The 22,837-nt window shown below is 54.5% G+C and overlaps 1 protein-coding gene across 2 annotated transcripts in view; it reads right to left on the bottom strand.

The window, feature by feature from the left end:
* RAB11FIP4 (RAB11 family interacting protein 4) overlaps positions 1-22,837 on the bottom strand; it is a 101,340-nt gene that overhangs the window by 22,399 nt on the left and 56,104 nt on the right. The window contains exon 1 of one of the 2 annotated variants that reach the window (XM_055133857.1): positions 10,435-10,600. The exons of the other annotated variant lie outside the window; for it this stretch is intronic. Coding sequence (XP_054989832.1) covers positions 10,435-10,464 — 30 coding nt within the window. The 5' untranslated portion in view covers positions 10,465-10,600. Of the gene's footprint in view, positions 1-10,434; positions 10,601-22,837 lie in introns of those variants that run through there. 2 annotated transcript variants of the gene reach the window in all.

Genomic DNA, 22,837 nt, shown 5'->3' with positions numbered 1-22,837 from the left:
TGAGCCACACTCCCAGCCCCACCGGTAACAGGACTCCAAGGGACAAATACAGCAGCTCCACTACAAACTAGCTGTTAGACAAGCTGACACTGAAGAATTATTATTAAGGAGAAACTTCCTCAGTTTTGACAGTGTCTTGCCTAACTTTCTAAGGATTCACACACACAGAGAGTCAGCGAGAGAAAACAAAATGGTCACAAAACTGGCGAGCACCCTGGCATGTAAACCATTAACAGAGCCGTTTTCCTCCTCTGCTATTTCACGAAGGTCGGCCCCGGTCACCGGGGCTGGTCTGTGTGACTGACAGTCACGGTTCCTGAGCTGGGGCAGGTCCTCGGGCCTCGGGCCACTGTTCCCAGCCCCACCCTCGATGGCTTCCCAGGTAAATGGCATTTCTGCAACCATGATTATCTCACACATCTAATTATTCGGTCGGCTGCAAGTAAACCATGATATAAAACGTGAGCTTTGCCCCAAATTTTCTGAACTGGTTATGGAAAAGTATAAAATCCCTGGCAAATTTAGCTCCATTCAGCAGGAATATGAAAGAGACGTGCCGCTCCTCAGGAACACTATCCCAGAGAGAGCCTGCAGGGACACCCAACCGCCAAAGGGACGTGTACTCCTGTTCTCATGGGCCCATCAGAGTAAAAATGTAACGCTGCCCACTTAGCCCAATGTGACCAGGCCAAAGGGCACGAAAGGCTCAAGTTGCACAAATAACCACCTCCAGAGTTCAGAAGCTGACTAGAAACTGTGCAACCAGGACACTTGGCAGGGGGCAGCCCCCTGGGGCTCTCTCACCAACGGTGGGCCTGCCTGAGGGCGGAGCTGTCCAGTCCAAGTCCCCCACCCACCTTCCCACTCCGAACATGAAAGCCAAACCCCTCAAGACCAACAGAACCTCACCAAGACCCCGTGATTTCTTCCCGTCTCTCCTCAGAAGAAATGAGCCTCTTTCAAGGTGACGCTGAGATATGCTGACTGTGAAGGACCAGACTGGGTCTTGGTGTACCAACGATCATCAGAATGATTCAGAGGCAACATTTATTTATTTATTTATTTATTTATTTATTTATTTATTTATTTATTTATTGCTTTTTGGGTCATACCTGGAGAGGCACAGGGGTTACTCCTGGATCTGCACTCAGGAATTACCCCTGGCAGTGCTCAGGGGACCATATGGGATGCTGGGAATCGAACCCAGGTCAGCTGCATGCAAGGCAAACGCCCTACCCGCTGTGTTATTGCTCCAGCTCCTCAGAGGCAATATTTAAATGGAAATCTCAGTGAATTATTTCCATTTCTCAAGTTCTCTGGAAAACAGCATTATAATATGGCGGGGGGGTCTCTCAAGCCATACTTTGGGGGTCCAGAGGCCACTCCTACATTTAGCTAACTGGGCCCTTGGGCTCTGTGATGCTAGGGATCGGCAGTGCCACCTTGGGAGCCATGTAGTGCTGGGGCCCAGACCCAGATCAGGTATGTACCAGTTCTCCTGGTCCCGATAAATCTCAATTTTCAAGGAGAAGTACATATGTGCAGGTGAGCCAGAGACATTTAAAACTGTCAAGTTTTCCCAGAACTGTATTTAGTGTAGACACAACCCAACTGTCAATGGCCATTCACCTAGGCGGTGACTGGTTTTCAGGGGAACTGCAGGCCATCAAGCCACAGAGCCTCTTGTCCCGGCCCAGGCCACCTCTGTGGCCAGCAGCGCTCAGTAATTGGGCAAGATATTACCAGTTTCTCTGTGCCAGGCGGTATTTCTGGCGATTTGAAGTGGAGCACAGATTTCTTCCCTTTGTTGTGGCTGGTTCAGGAAGGAGGGCCGCCACCACTCCAGGGACACGTGGTACTTGGCGGGCAGAGACGCCAGCCTCCCTCAGACAGTGGCAACTGGAGCCCCACTTCTCCCGAAGGCTGGCACACAGGGTCCAGCCGTGTGGCTAAGTGGAAAAGCCACAGGGCATGACCCATAGTCACCCTTCTGTTTCCACAGGGACCAAGTTTCTCATGGGTGAGACTGTCCCAACAAAGCAGGGACCTCAGATCTGAGGGCCCCAAGGAACCTACCGCCTAAACGAAAAGGATCCCAAGGAGCCACCTAGTCTACCCTCTGCCCACTCCCCAAGCCCCCAATAAAGCCAGGGCCTTGATTCTCCAATAAGAACGTGAGTTTCGGAGGCAAACTACCGGGGTTTGTACAAACAGCACTGAAACTGCTTCCACATCTGGAAACCAACCCCAGCAGCCAGCCCAAGAATTCCAGGCATGTCAGCCGGGCAGAAGCTGCAGGTCGGAGATTCCCTGCGGCGCTGGCTCCCAGCCCCCTTCCACAGCCTATACCGGGGGGAGCCCACCTGAGAGAGGGCAGAAGCCAGCCTGAGAAGCTCTTCTGCTGGCAGCCCCCACTGCCGCCCTCCCTGGGGTGGCTCCCTGTGGCCCCAAACCCCCTGCAAGCCTGCGCTGGCGTCTCTGGACGCAGCATCCAGAGCTCAGTCCGCTTGAACTGAAAGTTACGCTGTTTTTCTGTCCCTCTGCAGGCACACACAAGGATCACCTCGGGAGACGGAGTCAGGACCCCCTAATTCCAACCCCGCCAAGATTTCCCCAGTGTCCCGTGGCAAGCTCCAATTCCCAGCGGGGCCCCGCAACCTGTGCTCCCTACTCTGAGAACTGCCGGGCGGGTGCCGGGCACTCAGCTGTCAAGGCGAATTAACAAGCTGCAAGTTGAAAGGGGCGCACATCAAGGGCGCCCCTGGCTCTTTGAACAGGCGGCTATTTTGGGCTACAAATTATAGCTCTTAAAGATGGGGCTGTTTGAAGTGAGGGCTTAATTACTCACACAGACAAGACTTTGTGGGGCTTGCTTTGGGGGCTCCATGTTTTGTCATCATGATAAGGAGAGCCTTCATCAAATGACGGCCTCACATGGGAAGAGAAGCGATGGCTGGGGCGCCTAACACGCCCCTTGGGGGGGCTCTCACAGTGTACAGGAATGGCCCAGGAAGGCACACTGGACGGACCTCACCCACAGCCTAAAGCCAGCAGGGAGCACACAGGCCCGGCCCAGAGCCCCTCAGGCCTTGGAAGGCTCAGCAGAGCCAAGGTTCCCCACAGCCCATGACTCTGGCACCCTCGGGAGCTGCCTCTCCTCCTCCCCCTCCCCATCCCCTGGTCCCAAGTCTCAGCCGTCACCATGTCCAGCCGCCCATATGTCGGGATGGCCCTGCACATACTCGCAGCACCTCTGGCCAGAGACACAGGCTCACCACAGCAGGACTCCCGTGGGAGCAAGCACGGCCTGCTGCCTCTGGCCCACACCGTCAGCCCTGTCCCCGCTCCCCATCTCTCCCCGCCCTGGCCCCTCTGCCATGAACCCACCCTTTGGTGAATGCTGCTCCCAAAACGCCTGACCAGACAATGCCCTCCCCGGCCTACACCTACACACATGCACACACACACACACACACACACACACACACACACACACGTGTCCCTGGAGTGCACAGCCGTCTCCAAGACACGCCCCAGTGAGTCCCTTCCCTGCTCCCAGGACTCGCTCCCTGGGACACTGGCCCCTGCAGCCTACCCCACAACCCCGTGGGAGCCCTCCGTGCCAGCCTTGGCTCTGTCCCCAGCGAGAGCCGAGCAGCAGCCTCCTCAGGGAGCCAGCGGTGGGGGCTGCCGGTGGGAGCTCTTCAGGCTGGCTTCTGCCCTCTCTCCCCCCACAGGGACACGGCCCCAATTGGCACAGGGGCTCTGCAACAAGGAGACCACCACACACGGGAGACTGAACCTCCCTGCCTCCCACCAAGATGACATCTGCAGAAAAAATAAACTCCCCAGAACCTCAGGAGAGGGAGAGGAAGAGAGGCGGAGGGGGCTCTTGGAGGGCACCCAGGGTCAAAGCCAGGCCTGCCAGAACAGCTCCTTCTGGCCAGCACTCTGGCTGAGCTCCCACTCGAGTGGTCCGCTGTCAGCCGGCGTGCCCCACGTGGCTGTCTCCCCGGGCCTCAAACTAGCCTTCCTCTTCTGGTCCTGCTCCTGCTTTATGAGCTGCCCACTCACCCACCATGCCCCCCACACCCTTCACACTGGTGTCCAGCACACCCTTCCTCCGTCTGAGAGCAGCGAAAGATCAGCGGGAGCTCCCAGCTAAAGAAACTGGAGGCGGCCTTGAGCATCTCAAGGAGGCCACGGAGAAATATGTCCACCAAAACACACCTCCTGCGCCAGGTGGCCGTCCCTCAGCCACTGTCCAGATGGCAGAACCTGGACTCAGGGAGGCTGAGTAACTGGCGAAAGGTCACAGAGCCAGCAAGGCTGATGGGCTGCAACCAGGAGGACTGAGAAAACTTGGCAGTGGCAGCGTCCCACACTCCCCGGTGAAGACTCGCAGGGCTGGATTGAGCCTGCCCGGGAGCAGGAGGCCGGGACCCAGAACTCGGACTTGGAAGGCAGCACGGACCACAGCACACGAAGGCCACTGACTGTCAGCGAGCCACCAGCCACGGGGCGTGACTCACCCCCTTTCCCACTGCACAGAGCTTTGGAGGGGCCCCAGGTGGGAGGATTTTACAGAAAGGGAGAGGAGGGAGGACTGAAAGGCAACTGGAAAAGGAAACGCACGTGAAAATGAAAGGGCGGGCAGAGGGACGAGCAGGGGAGGAAGGGACTGAGGATGCTCCGCGAGTATCACCCACGCCAGAAGCCTCAGGTCTCAGAGGGAGCAACCGCCCAGCCTCCACCTACCAGCTACCGGGCTGGGTCGGGGCACTGAGACTCAGAGGATTGGGTCAGCGGCCTCCACAGAGCCCGCCGGCCCCTGTTTGGCAGAGGAAGAACCAGAGAGGGAGCTCCTGTTCCCCAAGGTCACAGAGCTGCTAAGCTGGAACTGGAGCCCTGGTTCCTGGTGTCCAAGTTCATCCCTTTGACCCACACCACATCATTCTCCCGCCATTACAGGCTGCTCTACTCCCTCGAAGAAACTGGGCAAATTATGTAAGTCCTCTAGAGGTTACCTAGTTTCTGTGTTGCACAAAACCCAAGATGCCTTTTCATTTTAAAATGCACCGTTATTTTGAGTACACCAAGAAAGAAACAGCGCTGTCAATTAAATTCTAACACCAGTGACTATGTAACACATACCACTTGGAGATGCTAAAATGTGAGCGAGAAAAAAAGTGTGGGTCTTAGGAGCTATAAAAGACCCTGTGAGTGTGGGTGAGGACAGGGGCTCAGGGCAGGTCCTCGAGCCTGGACCCAAGGGGCAGGCCCCTGGGCAGCCTGCATGGTCACACACTCCCTCTCCCTGTCACTTCTGCAAAACCCTTTTCTTTGCTAATAACTGGTCCCATGTTAAAAGCATGCTGGCCACATCTGCCTTGCTAAAGGAGCCCCCATATGGCCAGGTGGTCCCGCCAGGCTGACCAGCCCACCAGCCACACCTCGGTGCTGCAGCTGAGCGAGCGGAACAGGCTGTTTTGCTCTTCTGGAAGCTGCAGTGACCAGGTGATCAGCCATGGCACACCACACCACCTGCTACCCCTTCTGCTTGGGCCCTCCATGTTATGGGGCCCCACAAGCAGCCACAGTCACAGTGCTCCAAGCCCACTTCTCTGGCCAGGCTGCCGTCACTGGAGGCAAAGGGTGGTGGGGTAGACAGGCAGGCACCTCTGGGACCAAAGAGCAGGAGCAGCCTCCGCAGGGCCCGGAAGGCGGCGGGCACCTCCAACATGCTTTGCATCTCATTGCCAGGCTGCCTTGCCGGCTGCCGGCTGCTGGCCTGAGGTCCCGGGCCAAACTGAAAGCCCAGCTGCGGGGGAGGCAGAGCTGTGGCCCTGGGAGGCGTGGGGAGTGGACACCACCCCCAGCTTCCGGCTGCTGCACTGACATTCTCCTGGCAGTTTCGCTGAGCTTCGGCTACCAGTCACAGGATCAGACCAGGAAGAGCTGGCGGGCACCGAGAATAGCAGCGCATGCCTAAGCCAGGCACTGTTTTAAGTGCTTTCCTTACATTTACATATTTGATCCGTGAAGCAAACCCACAAGAAAGGTACTCACAGCCTTAACCAAGCAAATGAAATATTACCGGTCAAAAACTTTGCAAATTCCTCAAACCGCAACAGGCAGAAGCAGGATTTGAACCCAGTCAGCCTGACTCTAGGGTCCCAGCCCTTGGGCACTGTTTTGTCCTGCCAGTCTCAGGGAACTAACATCCCTCGGGCACAACAAAGAACCCTGCCCACTACAGGACACAACTGCCACCCCCATTCTACAGATGGGGAGACCGAGGCCCAGGAAGGAGGGAGAGACGTCCCAGAGTCTCAACAGTAGCAAGCAGCAGAGCCAGATTCTAGGCCCACATGTTTTCTGGCTCCCAAACTCTAAGAAAACAGGTATTTGGAGACCCGGGGATGGCTCAGTGGCAAAGCAGCTGCCTCTCAGATGTGGAGCTACAGGTCTGACCCCCAGCATCACCCCACAGGCACCAGTGTGATGCCAGAGGCACTGCAGGCGCAAACCCCACTGTGTGGAGCCTTCATCACAACCACCAAAGGGGCAGAGAACGGAAGGGGGACCACAAAAAAGACAAAGGAAAGAGGCTGGCTTGACTGGAGTCCGCTAGGCTCTGAGTTTGATCCCAGGCCCTGCCCCCAGCGCCACTAGGTAGGAACCATGTGGAAAAAACCAACAATGCAACACTCAGGGGTGAGTGAGAATGAGATGAGAGGCCCATTTCCCACAGGAAACCTAGAGCGGAAGAGGCTTGCTCCTTCCTCCTCCTACTCGGGTGCTAGATGGGGGCTGCGGCAGACACCTCAGCGCTCTCACCCCAGCCGAGGGGAGTCAGCTTCAGAAACACGGGTTCCCCCTTCCTTCCGTGCTCATCGGCTGGCAGTGCAGGAGGGCGGGGGACCAAAGATGACTCAGGAGTGGCGCGCTCCCACTCACTCTCCCACGCTCGGTTCTGTTCAGGCCTTCTTTTCCTGGATCCCTTAAAAGCAAGGCTCCCGGTGCAGGACCAGTGATATTAATAATAACCCGAAGGAGCTTTGTTTTCACTTGAATTCATGTTTACGATGCTAGCAAGGAACCCCACTCTCCACTTCAGCTTGGAAGACGCAGCAGGTTGAGTCAATTCAACATTTACCCAACAGCTGAACAACTTCTCATTTCTGCAAGGAAGTCAGAAAGTGGATTTGAAACGCTGTTGCTTGTACCTGCCTGCCAGAGTGACCTGGGGCTAGAGGTCACCCGGGCCCCACCTCCAGCAGCACCTCAAACCTCCGTGCTCTCTCTGAGGACGCACTGATTCCTGACTGCTCCTTCTCCTGTTTCTGTCTCTCACACACAGAGTTTTGGAGGCTGGACCGAGAATGAAGCCCAAGGCCGAGTGGCCTCCTTATGAGAGCAGAGCACAGCAGACACCCACCCCCGGCCTAATGGAGAGGGTGGCAGACTGGAGCTCAGGCAAGCACGGGATACACGAGGCGCTGCCACTTTCTGGGGCTCAAAAGCGGCTGCCCAACACCCTGCAAGCGCTGCCCTGTGGCCACAGGGAGTGTCCCTGCCTCTGCCCGCCTGCTCAGATGCAGCTCTCTACACCTCTCGCAGCTTTGCTGGGGGGAAGCAGCAGTTTGGCAAGACGTGGTTCCACGTTCGTGTGAAACAGCTTCTCTGACCCAAGCCGAGCCGCGGGGCAGGAAGGTCCCAGGCATCTACATCACACGAGACACCTTCCCCCCAGCAAAGCCTCAACACCAAATCACTCACGAGGGATACTTGGGAAGACAGCAGTGGGCGCATTCAGTGCTGGGTCTGGTCCAGCTGTACTGGGCAAAGTTCTGAGCAACACTGGGTGTCCCCCCGAGCTCTCTGCCTTGTGCACCCACTTCCAGATCTCACCGAAGAGTCACACCTTGGGCCTTTGCCGCTGCTGTTCCCTCCTCCTGAGCCTCTTCTGTCGAGGTGCCACCTACTCAGGTAGGACTTCCTGGCACTCTCTACTGAAAGCCTCTCCCAGCACTCTCCCCGGCCAGCCCTTCTCCAGCTCTCGGGCAGGTCTGGTCTGCAGCCTGTCCTCTGCCCTCCTACGAGCTGGGTGAATACACGAATTCCGCATGCACTCGAACGGGTGGGGGTCAGGCAAACACATGGACAATGACTGCTCCTCGGAGAGGCACACAGAGCCCCCTGACACAGGGGTGGTGGCCTGGCCACATCAGTTTGCCTGTCCACTCATGCCCTACCGGAGACCAGAAATGTCCATGTATTCTTCTGTGGAATATTTTTCTCTCCATCAGGGCCAGCAGAGGACCCAGAGGAAACAGTGCTCGGCCCCGCAGGGCCCAGCAGACAGGATCAAAGACGCTTCCTTTCCAGCCCAGGGACCAGTGTGCAGGGACAGTGCTCAGCCTGTCCCCTCTGTAGGCCCAGAGTCCCCAGATTCCGGCCCTTCATCATCTGTTTCACTGTAGCCGCTCTCACACCCTCCAAGCAGGTTTTGTTGTGCAAGTCCCTTCGGGGGGAAAGGCCACCGTAGTCTATATAGTCCCATACTAAGTTCCTACCCATTCCTTTCTCTTCTATTTACCAATAACCTATTAAAAAAAAAAAAAAAAGGCCACCTCAGAGGAGGGACTGGCCAGCTAGGCAGGGAATGGGGGGGAATGCCTGAAAGGGGGCCCTGTGAACACGGGGGGGGGGGAGGGGGGAAGGCGTGGGGACACACACATGAGGGCCTGGGTTTCTCTCCCTGGTCTTTCCTCACTCACCTGAGGTCTGTGAGGACAGGCTCCAGGCTGTCTTTCCCACCCGCTGCCGGGGGCAAAGGTCACACCTCCAGCCTGCTCACCTGGTCTGGCCAGCTGGGAACCTCCTGAGCCTTAGGCTTATCTCTCACGACTGCCTTAATCATGGCCCCACCCCACGCCTTCCATCCAGGCAAGCCCAGGGACCCCCTAATCCTGGTGCTGTTCCCTGGAGGCCTGAACCCCACGCTGGCTGCCTGGGTACTCAAATCCCAGTCCCTGGTTGGCAGTGATGGGGTTCAGAGGAACCCAGGTCACCGGGATCTGAGTGGGTCACAGCCTCAGACTCGGTGAGCCTCGGGGCCAGATTTCAGTCTCCCAACTGCTGGGACACGGAGAGAGAGCGGGGAGAGCGCCAGAGCAACAGGCGAAAGGTTGGGCGGGGGGTATGGACAGTCAGACCCCAGGGAATAGCAGGACTCTGGAAGACTACCAGGGAAGCCTGTGTTACATTACAGGGAGGGGCAAAGACAGATCCCAGCCACAGAGCTGACATGGCCAAGAGTGGGGAATCTCCGGGCACCCCCCCCCATCTGAAATTCCTTTGTTCACAGCCTGACAGTCACCAGGATCACACTGTATCGGGGGAGGCTCTGGAGACCCCCTGCCCAGGATGCCTAGGGGGCTGCCTCCTTCCCTGGAAGCCACCTGCCTCCAGGAAAGGAGAACAGAGATTCTGTGGGTCACCAGCAACAAGCCCAGCACCTGCACAGGCTGAGCGCTGGAAGCCAGCCCCCACCCTGCTCCTTCCAGATGGTCTCTTGATCAGTCAAGGCCCCCATAGGTCCCTGGGATCCAGTGAAAGGTCCAGACCTGCCACGGGGTAGGACAAGGCTGGGAGGTAGGGGTACTGACTGGGGAGAGGGGGACCCCGGAAGGGGTTAGGGATGGGAAGGAATAACACCCAGGCTGAGTAGGGTCTGGGTTTCCCACTGCACAGACGTGCTTCTCCAGGGGCTGCTGCCCCTTCAAGACCTCGGACGCTTGTCGCTTGCAGAGAAGTGGCTGTGTCAACGAGCAACAAACACAGGGCGCGCTCTGGGGACATACGAAGGGTGACACCCGCAAACAATTCGGGCCTTGCCGGGTCCTTGGCTAGGAAGGGACGGAGCCCGGTCCCTAAACTGGGGTAGCACCTACTTGGAGCGCGACGGGTCTGGGGGCAGTGGCCGACCCAGTGAGAGCTGGAGCAAACTTCGCCGTCCCACGGTCCCCTTCGGGACCCTGCGCGACCACCCGCAGGGAGCTGCGGCGACGCGGGTCCTGGAGGGATGGGCCCGGGCCCGAGGAGGTGGGGTGCTCTAAGTGAGGCGCCAGGCAGGTGAGTCCCCTTCTCAGCCCACCAGGTCCGCCCCCCACCAAAAAAAAAAAAAAAACCTAAAACACTGGAAGTGTCGGGGGTTCGACCTAGGCGCCCCGCACCCCGAGGAGGCAGCGGCTTCCTGTCGGGGCCGGCCAGCCCGGGCGCAGGTAACCCGACCTCCCGGCCCGGGCCCGGACGGCGGACACTCCCAGGGCGGCAGCCGGCGCCGGGCGAAGTTCCGCAAGTTCCCGGGGCCGCGGCAGGACGAGGTGCGTCTGGAAACCCGGCCGCCCGACCCCGCCGCCCACCTACCTGGCTCCCGGCGGCGGGCGGCGTGCGCATCCCCCGTCTGGCCGCGGGCCGGGGCGCTGGAGACCGGCGAGAGGCCGGCGGGACGGGGCAGCGAGGCGAGCCGCACCGAACCAGCCGCCCCAACTGTTCAACTGTTGAAGGCACCGGCCCCGCCCCCACCGCGCCGTTGCCGGGAGACCCGCGTGGGCCGCGGGGCTCTTTGTATCAAAGCTGCCGTGACATCACGCGGCGGCCGGGCGCGTGGATCGGGGGCGGGGCCTGGAGCCTGCGGGCGGGGCCTCTGGCCCGGGGGCGGGGCCTAGGAGGGGGAGGCGAAAGCGCGGGCCAGGAACCCGAGCCTGGGGCGGGGCCCAGGTAGCCCCGCCCCCTAAGGTAGGGGCAGGTGCTGAGGCGGCGCCGACCAATGGCCGCGCGGCCGCGGGGCGGGCCCACGGGAGGAGCTGGGGGCTGGCCGCGAGGCTCCCAGGTGCAGCTCGCCCGGGCCCGGCCGAGCCCGCGCCGGCCCGTTGCGGCCCCGCAGCTTTGGGCCGCCTGGGTCCTGGCATCCCCCGGACGCGAGCCCGGGCTGCTAAGGCACGCGGTCGCCACCGCTGCCCGTTCCAGCTCGCTCTCACCGTGTCCATTTGGTCCCCGCGCAGCGAAATTCAGGCCAGCTCTTCCAAGTTAATCTTTTATGCACCCAAATAAAGCCCGACAAACACCCTCCCACCTCCCCCGCCCCGGACCCTCCCCACCACCGGCAGACGCTTGACTCTGGTAGTTCCCAACTGATTCTCCGACTGAATCCTATCACAACTTCCCCAGTCATTTCGTGTGAACTCAAGGCTGTGTTCATAACCAGCCCTGGAATAAACGGACCAAGTGGCAACCGAACTCAAAAATCGGAGGCCGGGGCTGGAGTGATAGCACAGCGAGTAGGGCGTTTGCCTTGCACGTGGCGGACCCGGGTTCGATTCCCAGCATCCCATATCGTCCCCTGAGCACCGCCAGGAGTAATTCCTGAGTGCAGAGCCAGAAGTAACCCCTGTGCATTGCCAGGTGTGACCCAAAAAGCAAAGAAAATAAATAAAAATTAAAAAAAAATCTTTTTAATTTTTTTTTGAACACTAGCAAGTAAAATTTAAGTTTAAAACTTAACTTAAAAAAAGTTCCCCTCTGCCCCACAGCTTGGAAACTGGCCTCACATGCTGGAGGGGAAAGGCAGCTCAGATAGAGAAGGGAACACCAAGTAGAGAATGTTGGGAAGACCCATTCGGGCTGGGAGATGTGAACTAAAAGTAGACTATAGACCGAACATGATGGCCACTCAATACCTCTATTGCAAACCACAACACCCAAAAGGGGAGAGAACAAAAGGGAATGCCCTGCCGCAGAGGCAGGGTGAGGTGGTGGGGGATGGGGTGGGGGTGATGAGAGGGATACTGGGATCATTGGTGGAGGTGAATGGGCACTGGTGGAGGGGTGGGTAAACGATCACTGTATGAGTGAAATGCAAACACAAAAGTTCATAAGTTTGTAACTGTACATCACAGTGATTCTCTAATAAAAAATAAAAAAAAAAGTTCCCCTCAAGGAGCTAGCTCATGCAGGAGTTCAGAATTTGATCCTGGGCACCACATGGTCCCCTGGGGATCACCAGGAGCAACCCCCAAACACTGCACAGGGAGCAGCAGGCACCACCTAGTGTGGTACAAATATAAGCCCAAATTAAGTATCTGTGCCCTGCCCTCCCCACCACCAGTTGGCTCAGGTGGAGATGGAACTGCCCTTGCCTTCCCTGAGTCCTCCCTGCCCTGTGATAAGGTGGCACTCCAGTAAAGGCACCAACAGGGTTAGAGCAGTGGGTGTTTAAGCTTTGATCGGGCACCGCCCTGTGCCCACGCCCACACTCACTTATCTGTGTCCTTCCCTCTGGCTCTCTGCTCTCCACTTCCCGCTCCCTGATCTCTCCTTCAAGGAAGTTCTAGGATTCCTAGACAGGCCAAGGACTCTCCAAAAAGGAGGGCATTAGATGGAGTCCTCCTGGTAAAGACTGCAAAGAAGGAAACGTTGGAGCTTGGCGGTATGGGGGGGCCTGGCTCTGGCTCTCTGCTTATGCCTTGCAGTTCAGAGATAGACTTTCTGGTCCTTGTTTGTGCCGGCCCCCACACTCCCCATCTGGCAGAGCCCTGCAGCCTATCGAGAGAACATCACATTTGAACCACAGAGGCCTGGGTGCCATCCAACTTGCCATCTGTGAATCTGTCACGTCACCTCTCAGGACGGGAATGGCACCAGTACAGGGGGTACATACACTTCATTTTAGAAACGTTTCAAAGGTGGGGTACATGACTAAGTCCCCACACAACACCCCCGGGGCTGCTCCATCCTTCCAGTGCTACCCTGAGCCTTCTCAGCTCAGCAGCCATCATTGAGGTTTTAGGATGGAGCTGAGACCTGGGGGTTCACTTTCGGCTTTTCCTCTTCCATTCCCAGTTTCACATTACCCCTAAAGACTCGAGGACTCCAGAAAATAGAGCACAAGACAGGAGCACACGAAACTCGGGAAGGAAGCAGAAGCTAAGAAGATCCTCTTCTCCAGTTCTAGGCTTTCTCCCAGGAGGTCGGTAGTGAAGTCAGACCTCAAGTCCCCTCCCCTGTCCCCCAAGGGCACCTGAGGGACCTGGTCCAGGGCGCAGTGGCATCAGCTGTGCTTCTGTTTTTCCCAAAGGCGGTGGAGTGGGTTGCATCACTAGGTGTCTGTCCTGTGGAGTAGTCTGACAGGAGAGGCATGGAGAGGCCACAAAATTTGAGCGCCCATGCCATCGGCCTTCACAGCAGGCTGTTTCACTTGGGGCACCCCAGAGGGGGGTGGGTGAGAGCCCTCCCAGCCCCAAGGGACCCAGCCCTGGCAGCCGAAAACCTCCAGAATCTAACCGCAGCCACGCTCAAGGCTGTTCCACACACACTCAGGCTGAGCCTCATGTACGAGTGAATGTATTCCTGGACCGCACAGCCGCAAATGCTGTGTCTCATCATAAGACACTCCCTACCCATTCTCCATAAGTACCACACCACACTTGATGGGGTTCAAATAGTTGGCAACAAATCACAGAGGGAAATACGTATATATACATATATATGTATATATACGTATGTATATATACATAGTTTATGTATATAAACTAGTTTCACATATATATATGAAAGCTCACATCACTCAACCTTTAACAACATGTTAGTGATATTCTAAAGAATGTCTTAATGGCCCCTGCCAAAATAGAACAATCTTCACACTCTCTCCTCTATGGATACTTTTTGGTAGCATTTTCAGTGGTTTTCCATAACAGACAATGCAAAATATATTATTTCGATTGTGCTTTGGGACAGGGCATGGGGCTTGGGATGGAAACATCCCAATTTGGTGGTGGGAAGGTGTAATGGTGGTGGGATTGGTGTTTGAATATTAACTGTAATCAAATATTGTGAACCACCTTATAAAATTTTTAAAAAATAAAAAATAAATAAATATGACTGTCTATATGAAAACAAACAAACAAGCAAAATTTGAGCTCTGGATGCTCCCGGGTTTGAAGCCCTCCCTGTTCGACAGCTTTCCTTGCAAGTCATATAATACCTCAAGCTCAGTGCCTGCAAACTGGGGAGACGACTGACTTTCCTTTTCAAGGGCAAGGAGGAGCTTTCAGAGAAGTGATAGTAAAGCTTTAGGGTCACACCCAGCTCAGGACTTACTCCTGGCAGGACCTGGGGGACTGTATAAGATGCTGGAGATGGAACCTGGGGTAGCCATGTGCACAAGGCAAGTGCCCTATCTTCTGTTTTTGTACTCCAGCCCGAGAAGTGAGAGCAAGTAAGGGCCTAGTAAGGGCGGGCACCCTGTTCCCCTGCAGTCAGGCACTGTGTCTCCTAGTCTGCAGGCAGTCAGTGGCATAACCCCACCCACACGACCTTGCCTCTGGATGACCCCGGGCAAGTTTCATTCTCAGTGTCTCAATTTCCAGTTCCGCCACAGGGCGATCACAGTTGTTTGTGTGTTAGACTTATTGTGAGGATCAAATTAATCAGGCCCCGTAAAATACTTAGAACCGGTCCTGGCACAGAGCAGATGCTGGTTAAACAGTAGCCAGGACTGGTTCACCCTCTGGCAGAGGCTGGGCAGGCTGAGGGGAGAGCCCAAAGAGGCTCACAGGAGAATCCAGGACACCAACGTGCAGGAGAGGGCCTGGCGCCTTCCACAGGTTTTGGGTTTGCAGTGCTGGTTGTGGGGTGAGTGCCCGTGAACATGTGAGATGGAATGTGGATGGCTCCAGGAGGCTTTAGTGTCTTGGTTCAAGTAGGGGTTGGGCGTAGGTTACTAAGAAACACAGCCAGCCATAGGAGGCTGAAGGGAAGTGGGGTGGAGGCTGGGGGTGGAGGCTGGACCTAGTTACTTTGGTCCCTGTGTAGACCTGTGTGTTTTAAGATCATAGAATCAAACATTTTCATCTGGATAAGCATAGTCTCTGGATAAGAATCAGTCCGCTATAGGCTGGAGTGACAGTACAGTGGATAGGGGCTCTTGCCTTGCACGGGGCCAAGGCGGGTTCGATCCCCAGCATTCCATATGGTACCCTGAGCACTGCCAGGATTAACCCTAGAGCACTGCAGGATGTGCGCTGCTTCTCCCCTCCACCCACCTCCTCCACTAAGATCCTTAAGATCCACTAAGATCACTAAGATCCACTAAGATCCTTAAGATCCACTAAGATCACTAAGATCACTAAGATCCACTAAGATCACTAGGATCCATTAAGATCTTCTGTTTTATGGCTGGAAGGACAGACAGGAGTTAGCTCAACATGAGACGGTATGAAGAGGCAATGTTCTGTATATATTTGGGGCCAATGCCAGCATATATGGCGTTACTATCATAGGAACAGAGCTCTATGAATATTACCCAGAACAGCATAAGCTGAACAACTGATGCCAACCTGCATTAGTCAAGTGAACTCACAGAACAGTGACACATGAGATCTGAGCTGGGGGTGGGAGGGGGGGACAGGGTGGGAGGCACTGGGTCCAGTGAGTGTCCAACTGGGTTCCTTGGAACTTGACAGGGTTCTGTTACAAGCCTGCAAGAGGTCATGGCCAGCTCTCAGGAGGACTCCACTTCTGCCTCTGCATGTCTGCTTCCACCTTTGATTTCCTGTGAACCTAAGACTTCTGTTATCTTAACAGCGCTTCAAATCGTGGCTCTCCCAGAGCCACTCATTTTCCCAGCAGGGAAAGGCGCCCAGAGGTGGAAACGGTTTCTTCCCTCATGGCCTGGCAGAGCCACCATCAAAGCCAGGTCTCTCTAGAGATCTTTAAAAGGGACATCAACCACTAATTGGGAGGTCCCCATGAGTCCCCTAATCCACACTTGACATTATTTCTGTCCAAACAGCCTCACCAGCCTCTCTTCTGCCTCACTGGCTTCCTACGGCTCTTGGTACGGAAAACCCTCCTCTGAGATTTTCCCACAATATTTGTTTTCTGGCCCTTTTGTGCAAGTGCAAGTGGGGCTGGAACCTGGGGTTTCCATGTGTGAGGTGTATACTCTCCTGCAAAGCCCACCTCCAGCCCCTCACCCGGTCTCTTTCTTTAGAGGTCGCCTTGATTCCGTGTTTGCAAGTGTCAGCCCACACCATTAAGTCTCAGCTTTGCATCTGAGAGGTCTAATGGAACCTGGGGTGACTTGAGTGGAAGCTTTGGAGTTTTTTTTTTTTGGTTGTTTTGTTTTGTCTTGTCTTGTTTTTGCTTTTTGGGTCACACCCAGCAATGCTCCTGGCTCTGCACTCAGGAATTACTCCTGGTGGTGCTCGGGGGACATATGGGATGCTGAACCTGGGTCAGCCACGTGCAAGGCAACCGCCCTCCCCACTGTCCTATCGCTCTGGCCCTTAAGTGGAAGCTTTGTGAAGAGAGACAGGGACCAAGCACATGGGTAGGACCCTGGAACGCCAGAGGCAACAACACCCAGGGCAAGTTCTCCCAGTTTCTTGCTTAGAAAAACAGTGGACAGTCCCCAGTGGAAACAAACCCTCAGGGTTGACAGAACTGTGATCCGAGCTTGGAGAGGAGGCCACGGGGAAAGGCCCTGGGATCATGTTGGAGGGATTTTTTTCACTCTGGAGGTTAGCAAGAAGTAGCAGCCCAAGAAGTATAAAATGACAATCTATTGTGAAAAGAATGTTTTTTGGGGTGGGGTGTGTGGGGGTATTGGGCCATATCCGGTGAGGCTCAGGGGTTATTAGTCTGCATCAGGAATTACCCTTAGGGGTTGGAGCAATAGCACAGCAGGTAGGGCATTTGCCTTGCACTCGGCCCACCTGGATTCGATTCCCAGCATCCCACATGGTCCCCTGAGCAGCACCAGGAGTAATTCCTGAGTGCAGACCCAGGAGTAACCCCTGTGCATCGCCGGGTGTGACCCAAAAAGCAAAAAAGAAAAAAAAAAGAAAAGGAATTACCCTTAGCAGTTCTCTGGGGACCGTGTGGGATGCCAGGGACCAAACCCAGGCCAGCGGTATGCAAGGCAAATGCCCTACCAGTTGTACTATCATTCTGGCCCCAAACAGTTTTAAAAAAGAAAAGCAGGAACCACTGCCTGAAGGCTTAGTGGTTCCATGCTGGCAGGGTGTCATGCAGGGGGGCTTCAAGGGGTGCAGAAAAGACAGACCCATACCATTGCTTTCTCTGAAAGGCTGGATTGGGCAGCAAAGCCCTTTGCTATTCTGGGTTAGCCCAGCACCAGGGCTTCTTTGAATCTCAGTTTTCCCATCTGCAAATGGGAGACAAGCTCATAAGCTACTTATTCAGGGAGGTTTCCTGGTTTCAAATGTGTGATTCTGGGCTGGAGAAATAGTACAGCATGCAGGGCACATGCTTTGAACACGACCAACCCGGGTTCAATCCCTGGCATCCCATTTGTTCTGAGCAGCGCCAGGAGGAACTGCTGAGTGCAGAGCCAGAAGTAACCTCTGAGTATTGCTGGGTGTGGCCCAGAAGCAAGTAATTAAAGAATATAAATAAATAAAATGTGTGATTCTGGGGCCACAGAGACAATATAGTGGGGAAGGCACATGCCGTGCCCCCCCCCCGCCCTGCGCCGCAGTGATCCCTGAGCCCAGAGCCAAGACTAAGCCCTGAGAACCGCTGAGTGTGGCCCAGACATACCCCTCCCCCAAAAAATGTATGATTCTATGACATTAAAACAGAACTATGTTAAGGAACCAGCTAAATCAAGACCAGGTCTTGGTGGCTGGGGCGAGACTCAGCCTTGCACGTGTGAGGCCCTGGGTTCCATCACCAGCATCACAAACAAACAAAAACAAACAATTTGCTTTTCTGTCCAGCTCTTGGTCTCATGCTCACGTGTGCACCCTGCAAATAACAGCCCTTTCCAGCAGCAAACACCTGGTGCTGGAAACTGTCTCTTGGCCAGGAGCCTTCAGCAGGCTTGCCAGGGGCTGCCTTCCCTCCTGTCTGGCTAGATTTTGTGCAGAGGTGAAAAAAAAAAACAAACCCTACTCTGACTACTGAGAAGGGAGAGGTCAAGTTCTGTATGTCACCTGAGTGCATGCAGCCATGGGTTTTCTTTCTTGCCCAAACCCAAATGATGAGCAGGGCAAGTGCCCTCTGATTGGCTCAGTTGTCTAAGAGGAGGCAGTGACGGGACCAGGGAGTGGAGTGAGGTCTTCTGGCTGGGCTTGGGTGAGGGAAGGAGAGAAAATACTCTCTCTCCTCCTCTCCAGCAGGGCACTGCAAGCACAGAAGCTCCCAGACACAGCTCCCAGTGCCTCGCTCCAAGCCCCCGCCTCCTGCCACAACAGCAGCCCAGGGCCCTGACTGTTAAGAGTAGGCCCCACGCCACATGCGACACTACCCTCGTTCGAGAGAATGTAACACACGGCAATGCCAGGCCTGTCGCTGGTGACACAGAGTCCGAAGGCTGGGCTGGGAGCTGGCTTTCAAAGCTCCCCAGGGGATTCCAGTGCATTCAGGCTGAAAGCTTGCCGGCACGGGGGAGAGTTGGAACATACATGCAGCCAAAGGTATCGTTCATTCATTCACCACGACACTGTGAGGATCTATCTACCAGCCCCTGGGCTCTGTGTTGGAGACACAGTTCTGATTGATCGAGTCTGGCAAGTGGGAGAAGTTAAACAAGCAAAGAGTGAAAAAGGACCCATGCTCCCAGCTCAGGAGAAAATCCAAAGAAAGGGTAGGGAATGGAGAGATTTGGGGCCAGTCTATTTTCTGTTCTTTCTGTCCTTCCTTCCTTCCTTCCTTCCTTCCTTCCTTCCTTCCTTCCTTCCTTCCTTCCTTCCTTCCTTCCTTCCTTTTTAAAAAATTTATTATTTTTTTATTAGTGAATCACTGTGAGGGTATAGTTACAGATTTACATATTTTTGTGCTTGTGTTTCAGTTATACAATGCTCAAATACCCATCCCTCCACCAGTGTCCATTCTCCACCACTGATGATCCCAGTATCCCTCCTACCCCTCACTCCATCCCCCTCCCTCCCTCCCTCCCTCCCTCCCTCCCTCCCTCCCTCTCTCTCTCCCTTCCTTCCTTCCTTCCTTCCTTCCTTCCTTCCTTCCTTCCTTCCTTCCTTCCTTCCTTCCTTCCTTCCTTCCTTCCTTTCTTCTTTCTTTCTTTCTTTCTTTCTTTCTTTCTTTCTTTCTTTCTTCCCATTCTTTCTCTCTTTCTTTCTTTTTTTTTTTATTGAATCACCATGTGGAAAATTACAATGCTTTCAGGCTTAAGTCTCAGTTATACAATGCTGAAACAACCATCCCTTCACCAGTGCATATTCCACCACCAAAAAAACCCCAGTGTACCTCCCATTTCCAACCTCCCCCCCACCGCCCCCGGCCTGGGTAACTGATAAATTTCACTTTACTTTATCTTTACTTTGGTTACATTCAATATTTCAACAAAAAACTCACTATTATTGTTAAGAGTTCCCCACTAGAGTCAGACCTGCTGTGAAGAGAAATTGCGGCCGTGCGGTTTTGGATTTCTGTATTTTAGCAACTAAGACCAGGGAAATTTCAATATGGTGGTCGCCATGCCCACCTCTCCCTTCCCCACCCCCCACCAGGGCAAGGAAAAGGTGAGAGAGAAAAACCTTTGCCCTCCTGGGCAGGCATGGAGCGGTGGCTTAGTTCTCAGTCTGGAGACATTTTGCAAGAAGCTGCCAGTATCAAAAGTACTTTAGCTGGCCTCTGAATAATGCTCATGCAGCTGAGATCACATCTCAATGGAGAGCAGGGCTCGCTTGCTTTCTTTCTTTCTTTCTTTCTTTCTTTCTTTCTTTCTTTCTTTCTTTCTTTCTTTCTTTCTTTCTTTCTTTCTTTCTTTCTTTCTTCCTTCCTTCCTCTTTTTTTGCTTTTTGGGTCATGGTTACTCCTGCTCTGCACTTGGGAATTATTCCTGGCTGTGCCTGGGGGACTATATGGGATACTGGGGATCAAATCTGGGTTGGCCGCGTGCAAGGCAAGTGCCCTAACCATTGTACTATCACTCCAGTCCCTGAGCTACTATATTTCACTGCATAATTGTTGCCACTGCATAGCTGTCACAACCTGCGTTTTCAATATGGCACAATTTAAAACAATAGTGCAGGGGGTAAATGTCCTTATCTTGCATATGACCACCCCCAGTTCAATCCCCAACAGAGATGGGAGTAGTCCCCAAGCACTGACAGATGTGGCCCAAACTACCCCCCCCAAGAGAGCTTCACAAATTGGTCACACCCCACTTATTTCAAAAATAATTTTAGGGTCATAAGATCTACAATGACAGTGGTGAATTGTAGCATATATTCTTCCCTGCTAAAACAGCCTCCCCTTCGCAATCTTCAAGGTCTGGCATCTTTTTGTTTTGTTTGTTTTAGGACCACACTTGTGGTGCTTAGAGCCACTTCCTGGCTCTGCACTCAGAAATCACTCCTGGTGGTGCTTGGGGGACCTTAAGAGATGACAGGGATCGAACCCGGGTCAGCATCATGCAAAGGAGGAGCCCTCAGCGCTGTACTATTGCTACAACCCAAGGTCTGACCTCTTGCCTCTCACTCTTGTCCCTCCAGCTCAGCTCCTTCCCTTCAGTTACTTCTTCAGGGCAGGGGCGTGCAGCCTCTGCACACAGTGCTCGCCACTCCTCCTCCTCCTGCTCTGTCAGCAGCAGAATCTGTCACAGCAAGAAACCCCAAACTCAAGGTCAAAAAACTCGGTTGGGCTCTGCCACTTGCTGTCAAAGCAAAATCCTCCCACCAGTCGAACAAGGAGAGTCCGACCAACTCTGGGAGACCGGACTACAGCAGTGAGTGAGGAAAGGTCAGTCTTTTGAAAGTGTTTCTGCGAGAATGAGTACTTTCTAGAAATTATCTTTGCAGCCTAGATACATGAAATCAGAATACTTTAAAGCTGGAGGTGATCCACAAATGGAAAACATAGGCTCCAAAAGAAGAAATTACTTACTCAGGAAGGGGAGATGGCTGGGAGTAGACTGGGTAGGCTGTTAGCAGCAAAGATTGTGCAAACTCCTTTCAAGTAGGCAAATTCCTATTCATCCTTCTAAACCCTACATAAGTATGCCCTGCCAGGCCAAGTCTTTCCTGCAGTGTGACTACATCAAACCTTTCTTCCACGATGTCCTACTACCGAGGAACACCCTTATTGAGGGGATTAACTCCTGCCAGGACCCCTACCTTACCTGCAATTCCTGAGAACAGGGTCCAGGTTCCTTGTAATTTATTTGGACTCTGACTCCTAATGCCCCCAAGTGGTGAGCACTTGGTAAACATTTCAGACCCTGAATGACACTGACAAACACTCAGGACACTCTGGCGGTCAGCGAGGAGTCGGTTAGCTGTGACTGAAGCAAGCACCTTCTTATAAGTTTCTAAGTTGGTCGTTTACAAGGAGAGAAACAAGGACAAGAGAAAACCCTTTTTTCCCCTACAAGTTCCAGCTTCTCTCTTCTCAGAAAGTCTCAGACCTGAACTCTGGCTGCCTGGGAGCCCCCGGAGGGGCTTTGAACCCCAAGGGGTCATCTCCCTGCCGCTCACCATTGCAAACAGCTGCAGAGGGCTGAGAGTCTGGGTGGCAGCCACTCCGTTTCTTCTCTCCTTGGTTCAACGGTCATGGGAGAGAGACTCCACTGCACCCATACTACAGATGAGGAGACTGAGGAGCAGGAGGGTTAAGTGATGTGACCAATGAAGTGGAAGTAGACCCACATCCAGATCTGCTGGTCCCCTTCCAGGATGGCCTGCTGCCCTATTACTGCAAAGGGAACTGTCTGGAAATGAAGAGGGACAATAAAATCAGGCATGGATCCCCCACTCCTCCATCACCCTCGGGCCATTCCCTGTTTCTGGCATTTCAATCAACTGCCCATGCTCAGGGCTTCTGCAATATTCCCACCCGTACCTTCATGACCCCCTCCTGGGAACGTCCTGCCTTTGACAGGACAGCCGGGACAGCCTCGCTGCTCGCCTGGCTGGGTAGGAGAATTGGACTCCGCCTGGGGCAGACATGGCCACTTGTCTCCTGCCTCAAGTTCCAAGTTCAGGGAGGCGCATCCTAGCTTTCCCCTGGGTACCTCTGGGCTGGACAGGCAGGAGGTGGCCGGGACTCAGTGGGAGGAGGAGAGAGAATGGATTGCTTCCAGAATGTTCTCTGTGGCACCCAGCCCACTCTGAAAGCAAGGGAAGTGTTCTGTGGTCAAACCAACCAGCAAAAGTCCCCCCTGCCCCAGGGAGACGTCCCAGTGCCCTGAGAAGAGAAACCCACTTGCCCTGCTCTGGCACAGCCCACAACGCCCTGAAGCAGGGCACGGTGGTGTGGTGGGCGGGACCCCTTCCCTCCCAACTCTACCACTTGGGCCGTTGTGAAGCACACCCTGGAAAACAACGCACAGATTCACAACGTGCTCACACACACACACACACACACACATTTTCTTTTTCTTTTTTCTTTTCCTTTTCTTTTTTGGGTCACACCCGGCGATGCACAGGGGTTACTCCTGGCTCTGCACTCAGGAATTACCCCTGGCGGTGCTCAGGGGACCATATGGGATGCTGGGATTTGAATCTAGGATGGCCGTGTGCAAGGCAAACGTCCTACCCGCTGTGCTATTGCTCTAGACCCCCTCACACACACATTTTCATTTGAAGGATATTAATAGCAAATACCTCCCTAGCCCTAATTCATGGGCCGTGTTCCAAGGGCTTCATGAGATAACTTACCCCCCCCCCGCCCCCAATGCCCCATATTACTGAAGGGGAAATGAGCGTGGAGGTTTCTCCAGAAGGAAAAGCAAGTAAGTAAAAGTGAGAATCAGAATCCGGGCAGCCAAGCCCAGCGCCTGGGC

The sequence above is a fragment of the Sorex araneus genome, chromosome 3 (assembly GCF_027595985.1).
Source record: "Sorex araneus isolate mSorAra2 chromosome 3, mSorAra2.pri, whole genome shotgun sequence".
NCBI lineage: Eukaryota > Metazoa > Chordata > Mammalia > Eulipotyphla > Soricidae > Sorex > Sorex araneus.
This window is presented reverse-complemented; position numbering and strand designations above follow the sequence as displayed.